Source organism: Mesoplodon mirus, assembly GCF_964341445.2.
Source record: "Mesoplodon mirus genome assembly, chromosome: 6".
In the NCBI taxonomy this organism is placed as follows: domain Eukaryota; kingdom Metazoa; phylum Chordata; class Mammalia; order Artiodactyla; family Ziphiidae; genus Mesoplodon; species Mesoplodon mirus.
The window spans coordinates 91,706,074-91,722,289 of NC_138982.1; the positions used below are offsets into that span (position 1 = coordinate 91,706,074).

The following is a 16,216-nucleotide window of genomic DNA, read 5'->3' on the forward strand; positions in this document are numbered from 1 at the left end:
GCTGGATTAATGAGAATTTTCTAAGATGTCTATATTTGCTATACATACTGAAGCAAAACAATTTCTTGGAGTCATTTGGGGGAAAACAACATAAGATCATCAATCTTCAAGTAAAAATATACAAAATGCCAACAAGTCAAAAAAGCACAAGAGTTTGAGCTGTGTTTTTCTGGCTGGTCCTCAGATGTCTTAATTCTGTTTATTCAAAAAACAATCTTTTAAAAATTCTTTAGTATACCAGTACACAAGTAAAACTTCATTCCTCAACCCCATCTCTCTCTCCCTCTTTCTTTTCTTTTACCTCAGCTGTTAAAGCTCTGCTAGTTTCTGCATTCAGTTTGTTTAAGTATGTTTTAATTGTGCTTTCCAGATTATGCTTCTCCATTTCCCACTGAGATCTGAAATATATGATAAAGAGTCAGTAACACTGCAGCAAGGACAGACTTTTCAACCTTATTCAGGAGGCAGACAGATACAAGCTATTCAATGAATAGGAAATGATTTCCTGGAAAGTATACAGCATATAAAAGCAACAGAAGACATTACTTAACTCTTACTGTTACCCTTTACTATCATGAACGTGGAGGGTTTAAAGTTGTCATTTAAACCTTGGTTCTGAAATCAAGTTGTCTGAAGATGAATCTGACCTCCACAACTTATTAAATGTGAAACCATGGGCAAGTTACTTCTCTATACCTCAGTTTCCTCACATATAAAAATGGAGAAAATTATATTACTTACCTCAAAGAGTTGTTGTGAAAATTCATTCAGATAATATACATAAAGCACTTTGTGTTTGGCACATACTAAGTACTAAATAAATGTTAGCTACTATTATTAATAAATTTTACAAAAAATAAAGTTTCTACAAGCCTTTTTGTGTCCTAACAATAGCAACCACAAAAGTTTTTATTATCCCTGTCATAAAGCTAAGTCACCGTATTAAAATATCTTACTGTATATCTCAGTGCTCACATTCAGTACCTTAGAATGAAGACAATTCCCATAGCTTGAGAAGGAGAGAAGGAGATGATGATAAGGATATTATTTATGAAGGACATTATGGAAAATGGCTACCTATGAGGTTTCTTTTTCCTATTCCATTTCAGCTTCCTACACTTGAGCCCCAGAACGCTAGAGCATACAAACCAAATTATGTTTCTAATGAAAGCAATTAATTGGACGTATAACATTTTTGTAATAAGGACTTTCACAAAGGCTTTCCTCAATGTTTTATTATTAGAAACAGCTGGATGCTTGAGTACCTGACAAACATTGATGAGAAGCCTGATAAGACAATATGTTGTTAATATCAATAAGGCCAGATTATTTTGAGGGAAAAAATTATAAAATATTCAAGGAGTCAACAAAAAGGAATTATGATGCCACTGAATACTGTGCAAAACTTGCCTACAAGAGAAAAATAGATAAATTGGACTTCATCAAAATCAACTGTGCTTCTAAGGACATGATCAAGGAAGTGAAAAGATAACCCACAGAATGGAAGAAAATATTCGAAAATCATGTATCTGACAAGGAACTTGTAATCCAGAATATACAAAAAACTCTTAAAGCTCAATAGTTAATAGAGAAACAACCCAATATTAAAAATAGTCAAAGGAAGTAAATGGACATTTCTCCAAGTAGATACACAAATAGCCAATAAGCATATGAAAAGATACTCAACGTAATTAATTATTAGGAAAATGCAAATCAAAACCAAAAAGACATACCACTTTACAAACACTACAATGGGTGAAATAAAGACAGATAAAATAATAAGTCTTGGTGAGAATGTGGAGAATTGGAACACTCATCCATTCCTGCTGGGATTATAAAATGGTGCAGTCACTTGGAAAACAGTTTGGCAGTTCCTCCAAAAGTTAAACAGAGTTTACTGCATGTCTCAGCAATTCTACTCTTAGGTATATACCCAAGAGAATTGAAAACATATGTCCACACAAAAATTTGTAGACAAATGTTCATACCAGCCTTATTCATAACAGCTAAAAAATGGACACAAACCAAATGTCCATCAACTGAGGAAAAGGTAAGCAAAGTGTGGTATATCCATACAATGGAATATTACTTGTCCATAAAAAGGAAGGTGCTTTTTATGGACAAATACATGCTAAAACATGATGAACCTTGAAAACATTATGTTAAGTGAAAGAAGTTAATCAAAAGAGGCCACATATGATTCCTTTTATATGACATGTCCAGAATAAGTAAATCCACAGAGACAAAAAAATAGACTAGTGGTTCCCAGAAGCTGGGGGACAAGAGAATGGGGAGTGACTTCTAATGGACCCAGGGTTTCTTTTTAGGGTGAAAAAAATGTTCTGGAATTAGATAGTGATGACGGTCGTACACCTCTGTACATATACTACAAACCAAGGAATAGTATGCTTTAACAGGGTGAATTTTATTCTATGTGAATTAGATCTCAAAACAGCTATTATAAAAAATATGTAAATCAGAACAAAACTTACCCAGTTTCATAAAGCAGTCACACCTAGTAGTATTGATTACAGTAAAGAAAAAAGAATTCATAAGCCCTAGTTCCTGACAGTAGTTTGTTGTGGCACCACAACTTTGTTGATTTAATCACTCTCAGCAGTTTTCCAGGGCCAGAGGCAAGGTGAACATTCCTCCCTATTTGCCTAGGACGCTTCCAGCTTTTATCTGTCCCAGTGTAATTATTAATTATTAATACTTCTCAGTATCATGCTCAAAAGTGCCCTAGTTTGGATGACAAGTTATATGGCTACCTTAGCCAGAATATGCTGAGTGTAATCCACAGTTTCAGAGAGGGTGCACTCAACCAAAGCAACAGCTGTTTGTTACCTTTTCATAGAAAGTTGCTCTTTAAGGTTCTTGATTTCATTATCTTTAGCATGGCTCTGATGCTGTAATCTAAGAAAAGAAGAAAGAATGCCATAAAATGTTAGAATTTATTTATCATTAACAGTCAGAACAGCCCTACTTGTAGCTGAGGAGGGACTAAGTATATCCATTTGGGGCCATAAATCTTGAGCCTGAAAATAACTGGACTCCTCTACCTTATTCTTCTAAGATTTATTTTTCTTACGTCTGATGTCCGATTTACTGACTTTACAAAGAAAGAACTAAGTTCTAACCCTGAAAATTAGAAAGCCAAACTGAAGAGTTATATCGTATCCCCAGCTCAATGACTCAGAAAAATGACTTTAGCTCTTTATTCTTTAGTTTACTCACTAGAAAACAGAGATGGCATCTTGTGATGTTCTAGGCCTATGGTGGGATTGAGAACTTCAAATTCCTTAAAGAGACAGTATATCAAGTCATGCAAACTATTGAAGACTTAAGTTCTGAAAGAAATCAGATCTTAAATACAGAAGCAATGAGGATGTGTACAAATAAGAATTTTAATTAAAACTATACATTATGGGGCTTCCCTGGTGGTGCAGTGGTTGAGAATCTGCCTGCCAATGCAGGGGACACGGGTTCTAGCCCTGGTCTGGGAAGATCCCACATGCCGCAGAGCAACTAGGCCCGTGAGCCACAACTACTGAGCCTGCGCGTCTGGAACCTGTGCTCCGCAACAAGAGAGGCCACGACAGTGAGTGGCCCCTGCTTGCCGCAACTAGAGAAAGCCCTCGCACAGAAACGAAGACACAATACACCCAAAAATGAATAAATAAATAAATAAATTTATTTATTTATTTTAAAAAACCCCAAAAAACTATAAATTATAACAGGGGAGTCACTCACATGACCTAATCAACAGAAGATTGGGTAAAAATTTTGTATACATCAGAAAACATAACCCATGATTAGCTTAATAACCAACATGCCAAAAACTATTAAAAGAAATGCAAAGTAATACTTTTGGGGTTGACATATATTCACATACCATTTTTGATGTTCCTCCCTTGTGCTGCATTTTTCTTTACCACCTGTTAATCTGCTTCAATATGAAGAGATTTATAGCAAAAGCACATTTCTCTTTAAGTCTCTGATATGTTCAGACACTTGGGATACACACGAGTTTTGGTTTATATAAACTATGGAATGATAAAGCCTTAAAACAGTAACGTTACATGTTGGCTGGATTGCTCACCACTAGATTTCAGAGACCACCTACTTACGTTTAAGCTTCTTGGAAGCTGTAGAGACTTACAATGAATGTTGTATTGGACTGATAAATGCAATGAAAAGAAAACAGGTCTCTTTAGATACAAAAGAGATCATGTTCTTGAGTAAAGAATAAGAAATACAAGCTTTGTTTCTGTATACTCTACAGGAGTATGTAGAGAGAATTGAAAAGTAAGTTGTAAGATTTCTAAGACTGACATCTTTCTTTCCCATGTATACTTCCATTACTTCATTATTTTACCCAGCTCTAGTTTAGAGTGGGCGATAAGAACTGACAAAGCTGATCGGGAATTCAGAAGACTTGGATTCTTAAGTAACAGAGGATAAGGTAGGCATATCATCCTGCTCATATATGAACCAGCTATATATGTTCAGGTAGTCATTACCAGTTAGTCCTATTTTTCTCATGAAAACCATGACAGGGTGGGATTAGATTTTGTTCTCTAAAATGTCTAAAGTTCTCAAGCTTACTCTGGCTGGCTATGAAGTTTACTATATAAATTTTATGGACAGCAGTTTCTTAACATTTATTAAGTATTATAATTTGTGCAAAATATGTCATTTTTGTATGTCTTCTTTATTAACACTGCAATTATCATCAATATATTGACCAAACATTTACTGTAGTATTGGCATTGAATTAGGCCAAAAAAGATGTTTTTGCTTCCAAATAAACAAGATGTTCTAAGATGAAAGAAATCAACATTTTACAATGAAAGAATATTTATATTTTTATCACATGCTCTTGGGACATGACCAGGTGAATTAAACAAAGAAAGGCTCAAAAGCTTATATGAGAATACACGCAACATTCATGCTTTCCTCTCTGGTCTGAATGCCCTCTGCCTTTTCTCCCATCTCACCCTATGTACTACCTAGCTTAGGTACAACACTATGTTTTCAATGAAGTTCTTCCTTATCTCAACATCAAAACTACTCTTTTTACCCCGCAATATCCCTATTAAATACAGCTCCATTTGACAGTTATTTATATGCGCTTTTTCAAAAAGTTAAGCTTTTTCAGATAAACACAGATTCACATGCAGGTGTAAGAAATGATACAGACAGATCCCATGTACCCTTTATCCACATTCCCCCAATGCAACATCTTGCAAAACGACAGTATAATAACCCAGGATGTTGTCAGTGATACAGTTAAAGATAGTGAACAATTTTATCACCACAAGGACCCCTTATTTTGCCCTTTTATAGCCACAGCCACTTCCCTCCCTCTTCCATCTCCTCCTTAAAACCTTGAGACCACTAATCTAATCTATTTTTCATTTTTATCACTTTGTCATTTTTGAACTATTTGAAATTTTGTCATTTCAAGAATGTTACAGAAATGGAATAATATAGTATATAAGCTTTGGGGATTGGTTTTTTCACTCAGCACAATTCTCTGATGTTGGCACGGTCTGTGGTGATATCACCATTTCATTCCTGAGGGTGGTAACTTGTGTCTTCTCTTTTTTTGTCAGGTTTGCTAGAGGTTTGTCAGTTGCATGGATATTTTCAAAGAAACAGCTCTTTGTTTCATGGATTTTCTCTACTGCTTTTTCTGTTTCCAATTTCAGTATTTCCAATCTTTATTATTTCCATCCTTCTGCTTGTTTTGGGTCATTCTGCTTTTCTTCTTCTGGGTTCTTGAGGTGGGAGCTTGTATTGTATTATACATTTGAGACTTCTCCCCTTTTCTAATGTGTACATTTAGTGCTATAAATCTCAGAACTGCTTTAGCTGTGTCCCACAAACTTTGACATATTGTATTTTCATGTTAATTCAATTCAACATATTTTTATTTCCCTTGAGACCTCTTCTTTGACTCATGAATTAATTAGAAGTATATTGTGTAGTTTCCACGTGTTTGCAGATTTTCCTGTTATATTTCTGTTAGTGATTTCTAGTTTGTTTCCACTGTGATCTGAGACATGCTTTTCATGATTTCAATTCTTTTAAATTTGTTGAGGTTTGTTTTATGGCCCAGAATATGGTTTATCTCGGTATATTTCCTGTGGGTACTTGAAAGCATATGTATTGTTATTGTCTGGTGAAATGTTCTATAAATATCAATCAGATCCTGTTGCTTGATGGTGTTGTAGAGGTCTTCTATTTCTTCTTTCAGTTCTGTCCGATTTTGCTTCATATATTTTGAGGCTCTGTTGTTTGGTATGTACACCTTTAGGTTCTTATGTCTTCCCAGGGGACTGATCCTTTTATCATTATGTAATGTCCCTCTTTGTCTCCAGTTTTCTTTGCTCTGAAGCCCATTTTATCTGATATTAATATAGCCACTCCTTTTTTGATTAATGTTTACATGGTATATATTTTATCATCCTTTTATTTTCAACCTACTTATGTTGCTGAAACTGAAATGTATTTCCTGTAAACAGCATATTGTTAGATCACACTTTTTTTTGTTTTGTTTTTAAAATCTATTCTTCCAGTCTCTGTCTTTTAATTGATATATTTAGACCATTTATACTTAAGGTAGTTATTGATATGTTAGGGCTTAAGTCTGCCATTTTATTATTTGTTTTCTGTTTGTTTCCTCTGTTTCTCTTTTCTTACTTTCTTGTGGGTTACCTGAACATTTTTTAGGATTCCACCTTAGTTTATTTATAGTGTTTTTGAGTATATCTCTTTGTGCAGCTTTCTTAGTGGTTACACTAGGTATTACAATATGCATACATAGTCTACTGGTATTGATCTTTTCTTACTTCAGGTGAAGTGTAGAAGGGCTGACTCACACTGCTTTGCTGCTGTACAGTAGAGAGAGGCAGGAGCTCCCTGTTGGATGCCTCTGGCACCAGCTGGGGAAAGCAGGGGAAATGGAGTACCTCCTGACCCCAGGGTGGAGATTCAGCTCCCCATGAGAGCAGGAATAAAACCTAGTATTGACTAGTCCTACCTTGGATCACTTTGTTAAGTCTTGTTGATGCTAGGCAGAGGTAGAGGCTTAGCTCGCAGCTGGACCATATTGATGCTATCCTGGCAGAGAAACTGGAGCACTCCTTGCTTCCACTTGGTGAGGAATGGAAGATTAGCTACCTGCTCAGTATTGCTACCCCAGCAAGGGAATCTGATTTCTGCCATCTTTTGTCAGAGTGCAGTACCTGTGTCCAGGGGATGGTGTGGGTCTAGTGGTGTTTGGCTGGAGTAGGTGGGTAGTGCCAAAAAGGTTTCATGTTATTATATCTTCCTTTCCCTGATCCTCTGGCTAAAGGGAACAGACTTTTCTTGGCACTTTAGTGCCCCCCTACCCTGTGCTTACTGACAGTTGCATGTTGGAGGTTTCTGCAGTGCCCTGTCTAGGATACATGGGAGGCAATTTTAAAAAAATCACTGTCACAGGGCTTCCCTGGTGGCACAGTGGTTGAGAATCTGCCTGCTAATGCAGGGGACACGGGTTCAAGCCCTGGTCTGGGAGGATCCCACATGCCGTGGAGCAACTAGGCCCGTGAGCCACAACTACTGAGCCTGCGCGTCTGGAGCCTGTGCTCCGCAACCAGAGAAGGACGCGACAGTGAGAGGCCCGCGCACCATGATGAAGAGTGGCCCCCGCCTAGAGAAAGCCCTCGCACAGACACAAAGACCCAACACAGCAAAAAAAAAAAAAAAAAAAAAAAATCACTATCACATCATTCTTTCAAGTTCCAAGGTTTCTAGACAGTCTGCTTCCTTCTACCTTTCAGAGTCTTCCTATGTTTGTTGTGTTCTATCCAGGGTGTTTAAGTTGTAAGAAGGAAGACTTGCAAGTAACAGAGCTACTACATTTTGGTGGAACTGGAGGTCCCTCTGTTATATGTAATTTTAATCCTCTCATATTACTCTATACTTTCCACTAGCTCACAGTTAATGTCTGATATGTCTTGGTATCCTTTACTTGTGCCTTACGTAATTCTTTGCATACTGTGGGAACTTGATAAAGGTTTGGTGAATGTTCAGCACTGAATGTTCCTTGTGTGAAGACATATGCATTCCCTGAAGTGGTCTGTTTGTAGTCTCACACATACAAGGGAGTCTGGGTAAGGTATCAGAGTTGAAGAGAGATATCTCAGATAGCAAAGGAGAGAGGCAGGTCATCTGCATGGATGGCATTACTTTTCTGATCTCTGATACTATATAACATATTCATGGATTGGTCATTGTCTTTCAGGCTAAAAGACAAAATTTTGAATCCTGAAGTGTGGGTTCTTAAGTGATTTCAGTCAGTTTAATTTGTCCAAGCTATTTTAGGTCCACAAACCTGAAAGTGTTTGCAACTGATACCATGTTGCCAGAGCTATAGCATCCTATTCTTCCTAAAAACCTGTTCAGGTTGGATGAAATGTTATGTGGGAGAAAATTTAAGACCAAAATCTCTGCCTAATATTTCTCCAATTTAACTATTGACATCTTGGACTCCTTACACTAAGATATTCCCTAGAATCTGTCTATTTTCCCTATTAGCAGTCTAGGAACTGCAGTGGATTTCAAATTAGAATCATGGATGACTGGTATTTAGTGGTATTACTGTTTATTAAAATAATGTGTCACAAATTATATTACTATTTCACTTCAAAACGGTTTGAGGCAGTGGTTATTATAAACAGAATGGAGCAGGATACTCATTTTTCCTTATTAAATCAGAAATTTTAGTCTCAGGCATTTTTAATACGTGAGGTTATAAGAGAAATGAGATTGATGGGGTGAAAAGATTCTCCAGGAATTTGATTTGTTTTCAACCTCTTGTGCTTAGGACACAAATACTCTCAGAAACCAACATTAAAAGGTATGAAAGTGAGTCAGTGATGTCTTTGAGGAATGTACTTACCATATGCTATAAAGAAACAGCCAATCATTAGTCACATTTTTACAAATTAGAGTCATGACCTGAAAGCTAATTATCATTCTCATGTAATTCTATTATCTTCACACTTATTCAGCCAATACATGAAAAGCTTGATATTTAGAGTGAGCAGTTGCTTATTTCTCAATCCAGCTGGCAAGGCAAAATATAGTGGGTTTTTAAGCAATTGCAGTCCTGTGGTTGGCAGTTCCTAATGTGCAGTCACAATGCCACCTAGTGGCTACATAGATTATCTTTTAAAGGATACTGTTCATTATGGAGCAAACCCAGAATTTTCGTCTATCAACAGATTTGCACTTACTTGGACACCTTATTGATTCCAAAAGCCACTTGTTGGTTAAGAGATGAGATGATTTTATCTTTCTTTTTAATCTGCATTTGGTTTTCTTGCCACCGAAAAGTCACTGTTTTCAATTGTCTTTTGAAATCCTGATCAATGAAAAATATTATTTCAGTTAATTCGGTTCAAGCCACCAGAAATTTAAAGAAAAAACTGGACTCTTTAAAAATATATACCATTAAATTGAACATGTGAAGTACCTCTAACTTGCCTCAGATATAATGGCAAAAATACTTACTTCACACTGATAGTGCAATTTACAAAGCTGCTGTTGTCGAGCAAGCTTTTGCTTCTCAGTTTCTCCATATTCTGTAGTTACCTTGTTGGTTGAGCCCTATTGAGCAAATGGAATATTCATGCTTTATTTTCCTCTTTAAAAAAGCACTACCATTATAGAAATTTAAAGGAAAAACACTACTATTATTGTTACTTAAAGGGGATTTAAGTTGCTGTCTAACTCATACTCATGCATTATAGGTTTCAATGCAAATACCACTTCTCTGATTAGTTTAAATAAACCTACCTCTCTCCAATTACAGCATTCACTAAACAATACCATAGTTACTTGTCTACTGCTGCTACTACTGAATAATGTTATCTGTATGCTTACGATTTTTAAAGCATTTTTTGTAATGCTTTTATTGTCATAAGAACCATATGAGGTAGGCACTCACTACTACTTTAGAGATGATAAAACTGAGTAACTTGCCCAAGGTCACACAGTAAGTGAAGGAGCCAGAATTCTAAACTCAGGCAATCTTAACTGCTAAACTACTTAATTATTACCTTAGTAATTATCACCTTAGGTTAATGTTCAACTTCTCCACTGGATTATAAACACTGTGATCACAGGGACCATGTCTTAGCATAGCTCTTGACACAAAGTAAGTGCTAAGTGTTTTTTGAATAAATGAATGAATAAACATTTTTCAAAAGCTGTGTGACATTTTCGTTCTATTTTTTGAGTTCTTATAGCTGTTGGATGAAAACCAAAGGCCCCACATTTAAACTTTAGTGTGACATCCAAAGCTTAGAATATGTCATTTCAGTTAAAATATATGTATATATTTTAATTAGAAAGGAGACAAAAAGGCATGACAATTATACTAATGTACTATCAGCCAGGGAATTGTTTGTACTAACTGTATCCTTAGATATCAACATTACTATATATTATATATTATTATACTTAAACCATGGAACAGGTTATCATATATTACCTCAGTACAGAATTCTCATGGGTAGGTTAAGCAAGTGATTTTTTTTTTTTTAAAAAAAACAGCTTTCTATATGCTTTGTCTCATTAAGTGCTCTGCTGAGCACTTAAATCATGTTCATATGCACCTTCATATATAAGTACATCATTCCCAGCACTGACTACCACCAGGAAAGGAACCAAAAAATTGTTGTTCGTTAACATTTTTTGTAGATATTTCATGGTAACAAAAAGGTTTAACTTTTTGAAAAATGAAAGTAGATTTGCTTTATAAAACTATTTTTCTCATGAAATTTAATCCAATGGGATTATGCCAGGGTATTTTTTTCTTCCTTGTGGTATTTGAAAACTCTTTATAAGGAATGCATTTGTAATCAACTCTGCCCAATACTTAAAACCAGGAAATGGTCTGAGGACTGAGGTGAAAAGTTTCAGTTCCTAGGGTTCTTTTTTATGTCAGCCATCCCTCCCTCTGTCCCTCCTTTCCTGTTTTTTTTTTTTTTCCTCAGAAACACAACATAAATCACTAGGTTAACATGCTGTTCAAAGAGTCATGGGGAAAAAATGGTTAACAATTGTTCTGGAAGAAGGAAGGCAGGGCTGTATCCTCTCAAATCAGGCTTACCTGCTCTATCATGTCCAGCATATGCAGTTCATCCAGGCTATAGAACTTGTCTTCAGTTGCAGAATCTTCTTGAACATCACTTGCATCATCTTTCATAAATCCACTGATTGAGTATAGATTTGCTTGTTCTTTCTTAAACTGCTCTTCCTTACCTATCATATTTGGACTATAGTGGTGACATAATCAATGTGATCTTTTATAATTGTATAGTGCTTTTCATCTAAGCCATTATTTCCCAAATTAATATTGTACTGGTCTCATGAGATGCTCAGATCAGAAGGGCTCATAGTCAAAGAAAGTTTGGACAGTGGTCATACTGTGTATTTCTTTAGAAGATCCACAATGAATTTTAGCATATTTCAGGTAGCACTCAACTGAGATACCTATTCTGTTCATAGCAGTGTTTTTAAGAACTATCAGAACATGGAGTTCACTTTTCAAATTTTAACTATTAACATCAGCTACTTTGAGAAAGAATACTTTGGGAAATATTGACAAGCATGTCTACATCTTCTATATTATTTAATCATCACATCATTCTTGACAAGTACGTTGGTTTAATCAACTTCAGTGCTTAGGTCCCATGTACATTTAAATAAAGGGCTGCAAACAGCAATATAAAGTAGATTAAAATGGAGGTTTCTTTTGTAACAGGACTTTTAAAAAAAACTGTAGTGATAACGAATTTCAGTAACTAGGAACCACTGAGAAAACAATGAAAATATTACATGTACAATGGCAATTAACTCATTTTTATACCTATGTCTAAAATTTAAATGCATGCTACTATCATTTCAGTTGGCCCACTATTTAGCAGCTATGAATTTCCTTCCTAATCTCATTGAACAATAACAAGAAATAGCACTTTTATTTATAGCATGATATGTATTACTTAATTTTATAAGTGAAAGAAAATTATTTTTATTTTATTATTAGAAAGAAAATAGATAACTCCAGGATGCATTAGTACTTATTTTAGGCCACTGAGACCTAGAAAAACAATGATATCTAATGCTTATAGAATAACTTGTAAAACACTATAAAACAGTCATTAGGTATCACTGAAGTATTCTAGACTGACTCAAATATTTTGGAAAGTTCAATGAAATAAACTGCTTGTGTAGACCACAGTTCCAAAACCCAATCAGTTTTCCATATTGCTTAAAAAGCTGTTAAAAAATTATATTTTTCTGACGCCCCAACACTGTAAAAATAAGAATCTGTAGTTTTGAAAAGCTCCAAAAGACTATTCCTAAATTTTTAAAGTATGATAATAGCATTGTGATAATATAGAAAAATATTCATCTCATATTAAAGAGATGCAAACTGAATCATGTAGAGGTAAAATTATATGATGTTTGGGACTGAAAACATTCAAAAAAGAACAAAATGTTAAGGGAAAAATGAAGCAAATATGGAAAAACAGTGATAACTGTCGAATCAGGATGATAGGTATACATACAAATGAAGATATATTATTCTCTTTACTTTTGTGTGTATTTGAAAATTCTCATTTAAAAACAAAGCTCGCTGCATGATTTGATGATCATCCAGGTTTGGCTCTATGCTGTAAGTCAAAATGAACAAAATGACTGATAATACTGTTTCATTCTTTAGTAAGTTATTTTTATGGTATCTAGACATAGCATGAAAAAACACAAACACAAAAAAAACTATCGGAGAGGGCAGACAGCATAAGCAAGAGGAACTACAATCCTGAAGCCTGTGGAACAAAAACCACATTCACAGAAAGACAGACAAGGTGAAAAGGCAGAGGGCTATGTACCAGATGAAGGAACAAGATGAAACACCAGAAAAACAACTAAATGAAGTGGAGATAGGTAACCTTCCAGAAAAAGAATTCAGAATAATGATAATGAAGATGATCCAGGACCTCTGAAAAAGAATGGAGGCAAACATCGAGAAGATGCAAGAAATGTTTAACAAAGATATAGAAGAATTAAAGAACAAACAAACACAGATGAACAATACAATAACTGAAATGAAAAATACACTAGAAGGAATCAATAGCAGAATAACTGGGGCAGAAGAACGGATAAGTGACCTGGAAGACAGAATGGTGGAATTCATTGCTGTGGAAAAGAGTAAAGAAAAAAGAATGAAAAGAAATGAAGACAGCTTGAGAGACCTCTGGGACAACATTAAACACAACAACATTCGCATTATAGAGGTCCCAGATGGAGCAGAGAGAGAGAAAGGACCCAAGAAAATATTTGAAGAGATTATAGTCAAAAACTCCCCTAACATGGAAAAGGAAATAGCCACAAGTGCAGGAAGTGCATAGAATCCCATACAGGATAAACCCAAGGAGAAACATGCCGAGACACACAGTACTCAAATTGGCAAAAATTAAAGACAAAGAAAAATTATTGAAAGCAGCAAGGGAAAAATGACAAATAACATACAAGGGAACTCCCATAAGGTTAACAGCTGATTTCTCAGCAGAAACTCTACAAGCCAGAAGGCAGCAGCATGATATATTTAAAGTGATGAAAGGGAAGAACCCACAATGAAGATTACTCTAGCCAGCAAGGATCTCATTCAGATTTGACAGAGAAATCAAAAGCTTTACAGACAAGCAAAAGCTAAGGGAACTCAGCACCACCAAACCAGCTCTATAACAAATGCTAAAGGAACTTCTCTAAGTGGGAAACACAGGAGAAGAAAAGGACCTATACAAAAAAACCCAAAACAATTAAGAAAATGGTAATAGGAACATAAATATCGATAATTAACTTAAATGTAAATGGAATAAATGCTCCAACCAAAAGACACAGGCTCACTGAATGGATACAAAAACAAGACTCATATATATGCTGTCTACAAGAGACCCACTTCAGACCTAGGGACACATACAGACTAAAAGTGAGGGGATGGAAAAAGGTATTGCATGCAAATGGAAATTAAAAAAAAGCTGGAGTAGCAATATTCATATCAGATAAAATAGACTTTAAAATAAAGAATGTTACAAGAGACATGGAAGGACACTACATATGATCAAGGGATCAATCCAAGAAGAAGATATAACAATTATAAATATATATGCACCCAACATAGGAGCACCTCAATACATAAATCAACTGCTAACAAGTATAAAATAAGAAATCAACAGTAACACAATAATAGTGGGTGACTTTAACACGTCACTTACACCAATGGACAGATCATCCAAACAGAAAATTAACAGGGAAACACAAGCTTTAAATGACACAATAGACCAGATAGATTTAATTGATATTTATAGGACATTCCACCCAAAAACAGCAGATTAATTTCTTCTCAAGTGCGCACGGAACATTCTCCTGGATGATCACATCTTGGGTTCCAAATCAAGCCTCAGTAAATTTAAGAAAACTGAAATCATATGAAGTATCTTTTATGACCACAATGCTATGAGATTATAAATCAATTACAGGCAAAAAAATGTAAAAAACACAAACACATGGAGGCTAAACAATACATTACTAAATAACCAAGAGATCACTGAAGAAATCAAAGAGGAAATCAAAAAATACCTACAGAAAGTGACAATGAAAACAGGATGATCCAAAACGTATAGGATGCAGCAAAAGCAGTTCTAAGAGAGAAGCTTATAGCTATACAAGCCTACTTCAAGAAACAAGAAAAATCTCAAACAACCTAACGTTACACCTAAAGGAAAGAGAGAAAGAAGAACAAAGAAAACCCAAAGTTAGCAGAAAGAAAGAAAGAAAGAAAGATCAGAGCAGAAATAAATGAAATAGAAACAAAGAAACAATAGCAAAGATCAATAAAACTAAAAGCTGGTTCTTTGAGATGATAAACAAAATTGATAAACTATTAGACAGACTGATCAAGAAAAAGAGGGAGTGGACTCAATTCAATAAAATTAGAAATGAAAAAGGAGAAGTTACAACAGACATGGCAGAAATACAAAGCATCCTAAGAGACTACTATAAGCAACCCATGAAAATAAAATGGACAACCTGGAAGAAATGGACAAATTCTTAGAAAGGTATAACCTTCCAAGACGAAACCAGGAAGAAATAGAAAATATGAAAGACCAATCACAAGGAATGAAATTGAAACTGTGATTAAAAATCTTAAAAAGGGGCTTTTCTGGTGGCGCAGTGGTTAGGAGTCCGCCTACCGATGCAGGGGACATGGGTTTGTGCCCCAGTCCGGGAAGATCCCACATGCCGCAGAGTGGCTGGGCCTGTGAGCCATGGCCGCTGAGCCTGCATGTCCGGAGGCTGTGCTCCGCAATGGGAGAGGCCACAACAGTGAGAGGCCCGCGTACCACAAAAAAAAAAAAAAAAAAAAAAATCTTCCAAAAAACAGAAGTCCAGGACCAGATGGCTTCACAAGTGAATTCTATCAAACACTTAGAGAAGAGCTAACACCCATCCTTCTCAAACTCTTCCAAAAAATTGCACAGGAAGGAACACTCCCAAACTCATTCTATGAGGCCACCATCACCTTGATACCAAAACCAGACAAAGATACTACAAAAAAAGAAAATCACATATCACTGATGAATATAGATGCGAAAATCCTCAACAAAATACTAGCAAACAGAATCCAACAACACATTAAAAGGATCATACACCATGATCAAGTGGGATTTATCGCAGGGATGCAAGGATTCTTCAATAAAAGCAAATCAATTAATATGATACACCATATTAACAAATTGAAGAAGAAAAACCATATGATCATCTCAATAGATGCAGAAAAAGCTTCTGACAAAATTCAACACCCATTTGTGATAAAAACTCTCCAGAAAGTCAGCATAGAGGGAACCTACCTCAACATAATAAAGGCCATATATGACAAACCCAGAGCAAACATCATTCTCAATGGTGAAAAACGGAAAGTATTTCCTCTAAGATCAGGAATAAGACAAGGATGTCTACTCTTACCACTATTATTCAACATAGTTTTAGAAGTCCTAGCCACGGCAATCAGAGAAGAAAAAGAAATAAAAGGAATACAAATTTGAAAAGAAGTAAAACTGTCACTGTTTGCAGATGACATGATACTATA

The 16,216-nt window shown here is 35.5% G+C and overlaps 1 protein-coding gene across 4 annotated transcripts in view; it reads right to left on the reverse strand.

Annotated features, from left to right (window-relative positions):
- DZIP3 (DAZ interacting zinc finger protein 3) overlaps window positions 1-16,216 on the reverse strand; it is a 120,631-nt gene that overhangs the window by 19,446 nt on the left and 84,969 nt on the right. For all 4 annotated transcript variants that reach the window (XR_014294330.1, XM_082624279.1, XM_082624278.1 and 1 more), the window contains exons 19-23: window positions 11,171-11,336; window positions 9,568-9,663; window positions 9,291-9,418; window positions 2,848-2,916; window positions 302-398 (exon numbers count right to left, since the gene is read on the reverse strand). Coding sequence is in view for 3 of the 4 variants with exons in the window: in XM_082624279.1 (XP_082480405.1) it covers window positions 302-398; window positions 2,848-2,916; window positions 9,291-9,418; window positions 9,568-9,663; window positions 11,171-11,336 (556 nt within the window). In the remaining variant the exon portion in view is untranslated. The remainder of the gene's footprint in view (window positions 1-301; window positions 399-2,847; window positions 2,917-9,290; window positions 9,419-9,567; window positions 9,664-11,170; window positions 11,337-16,216) is intronic.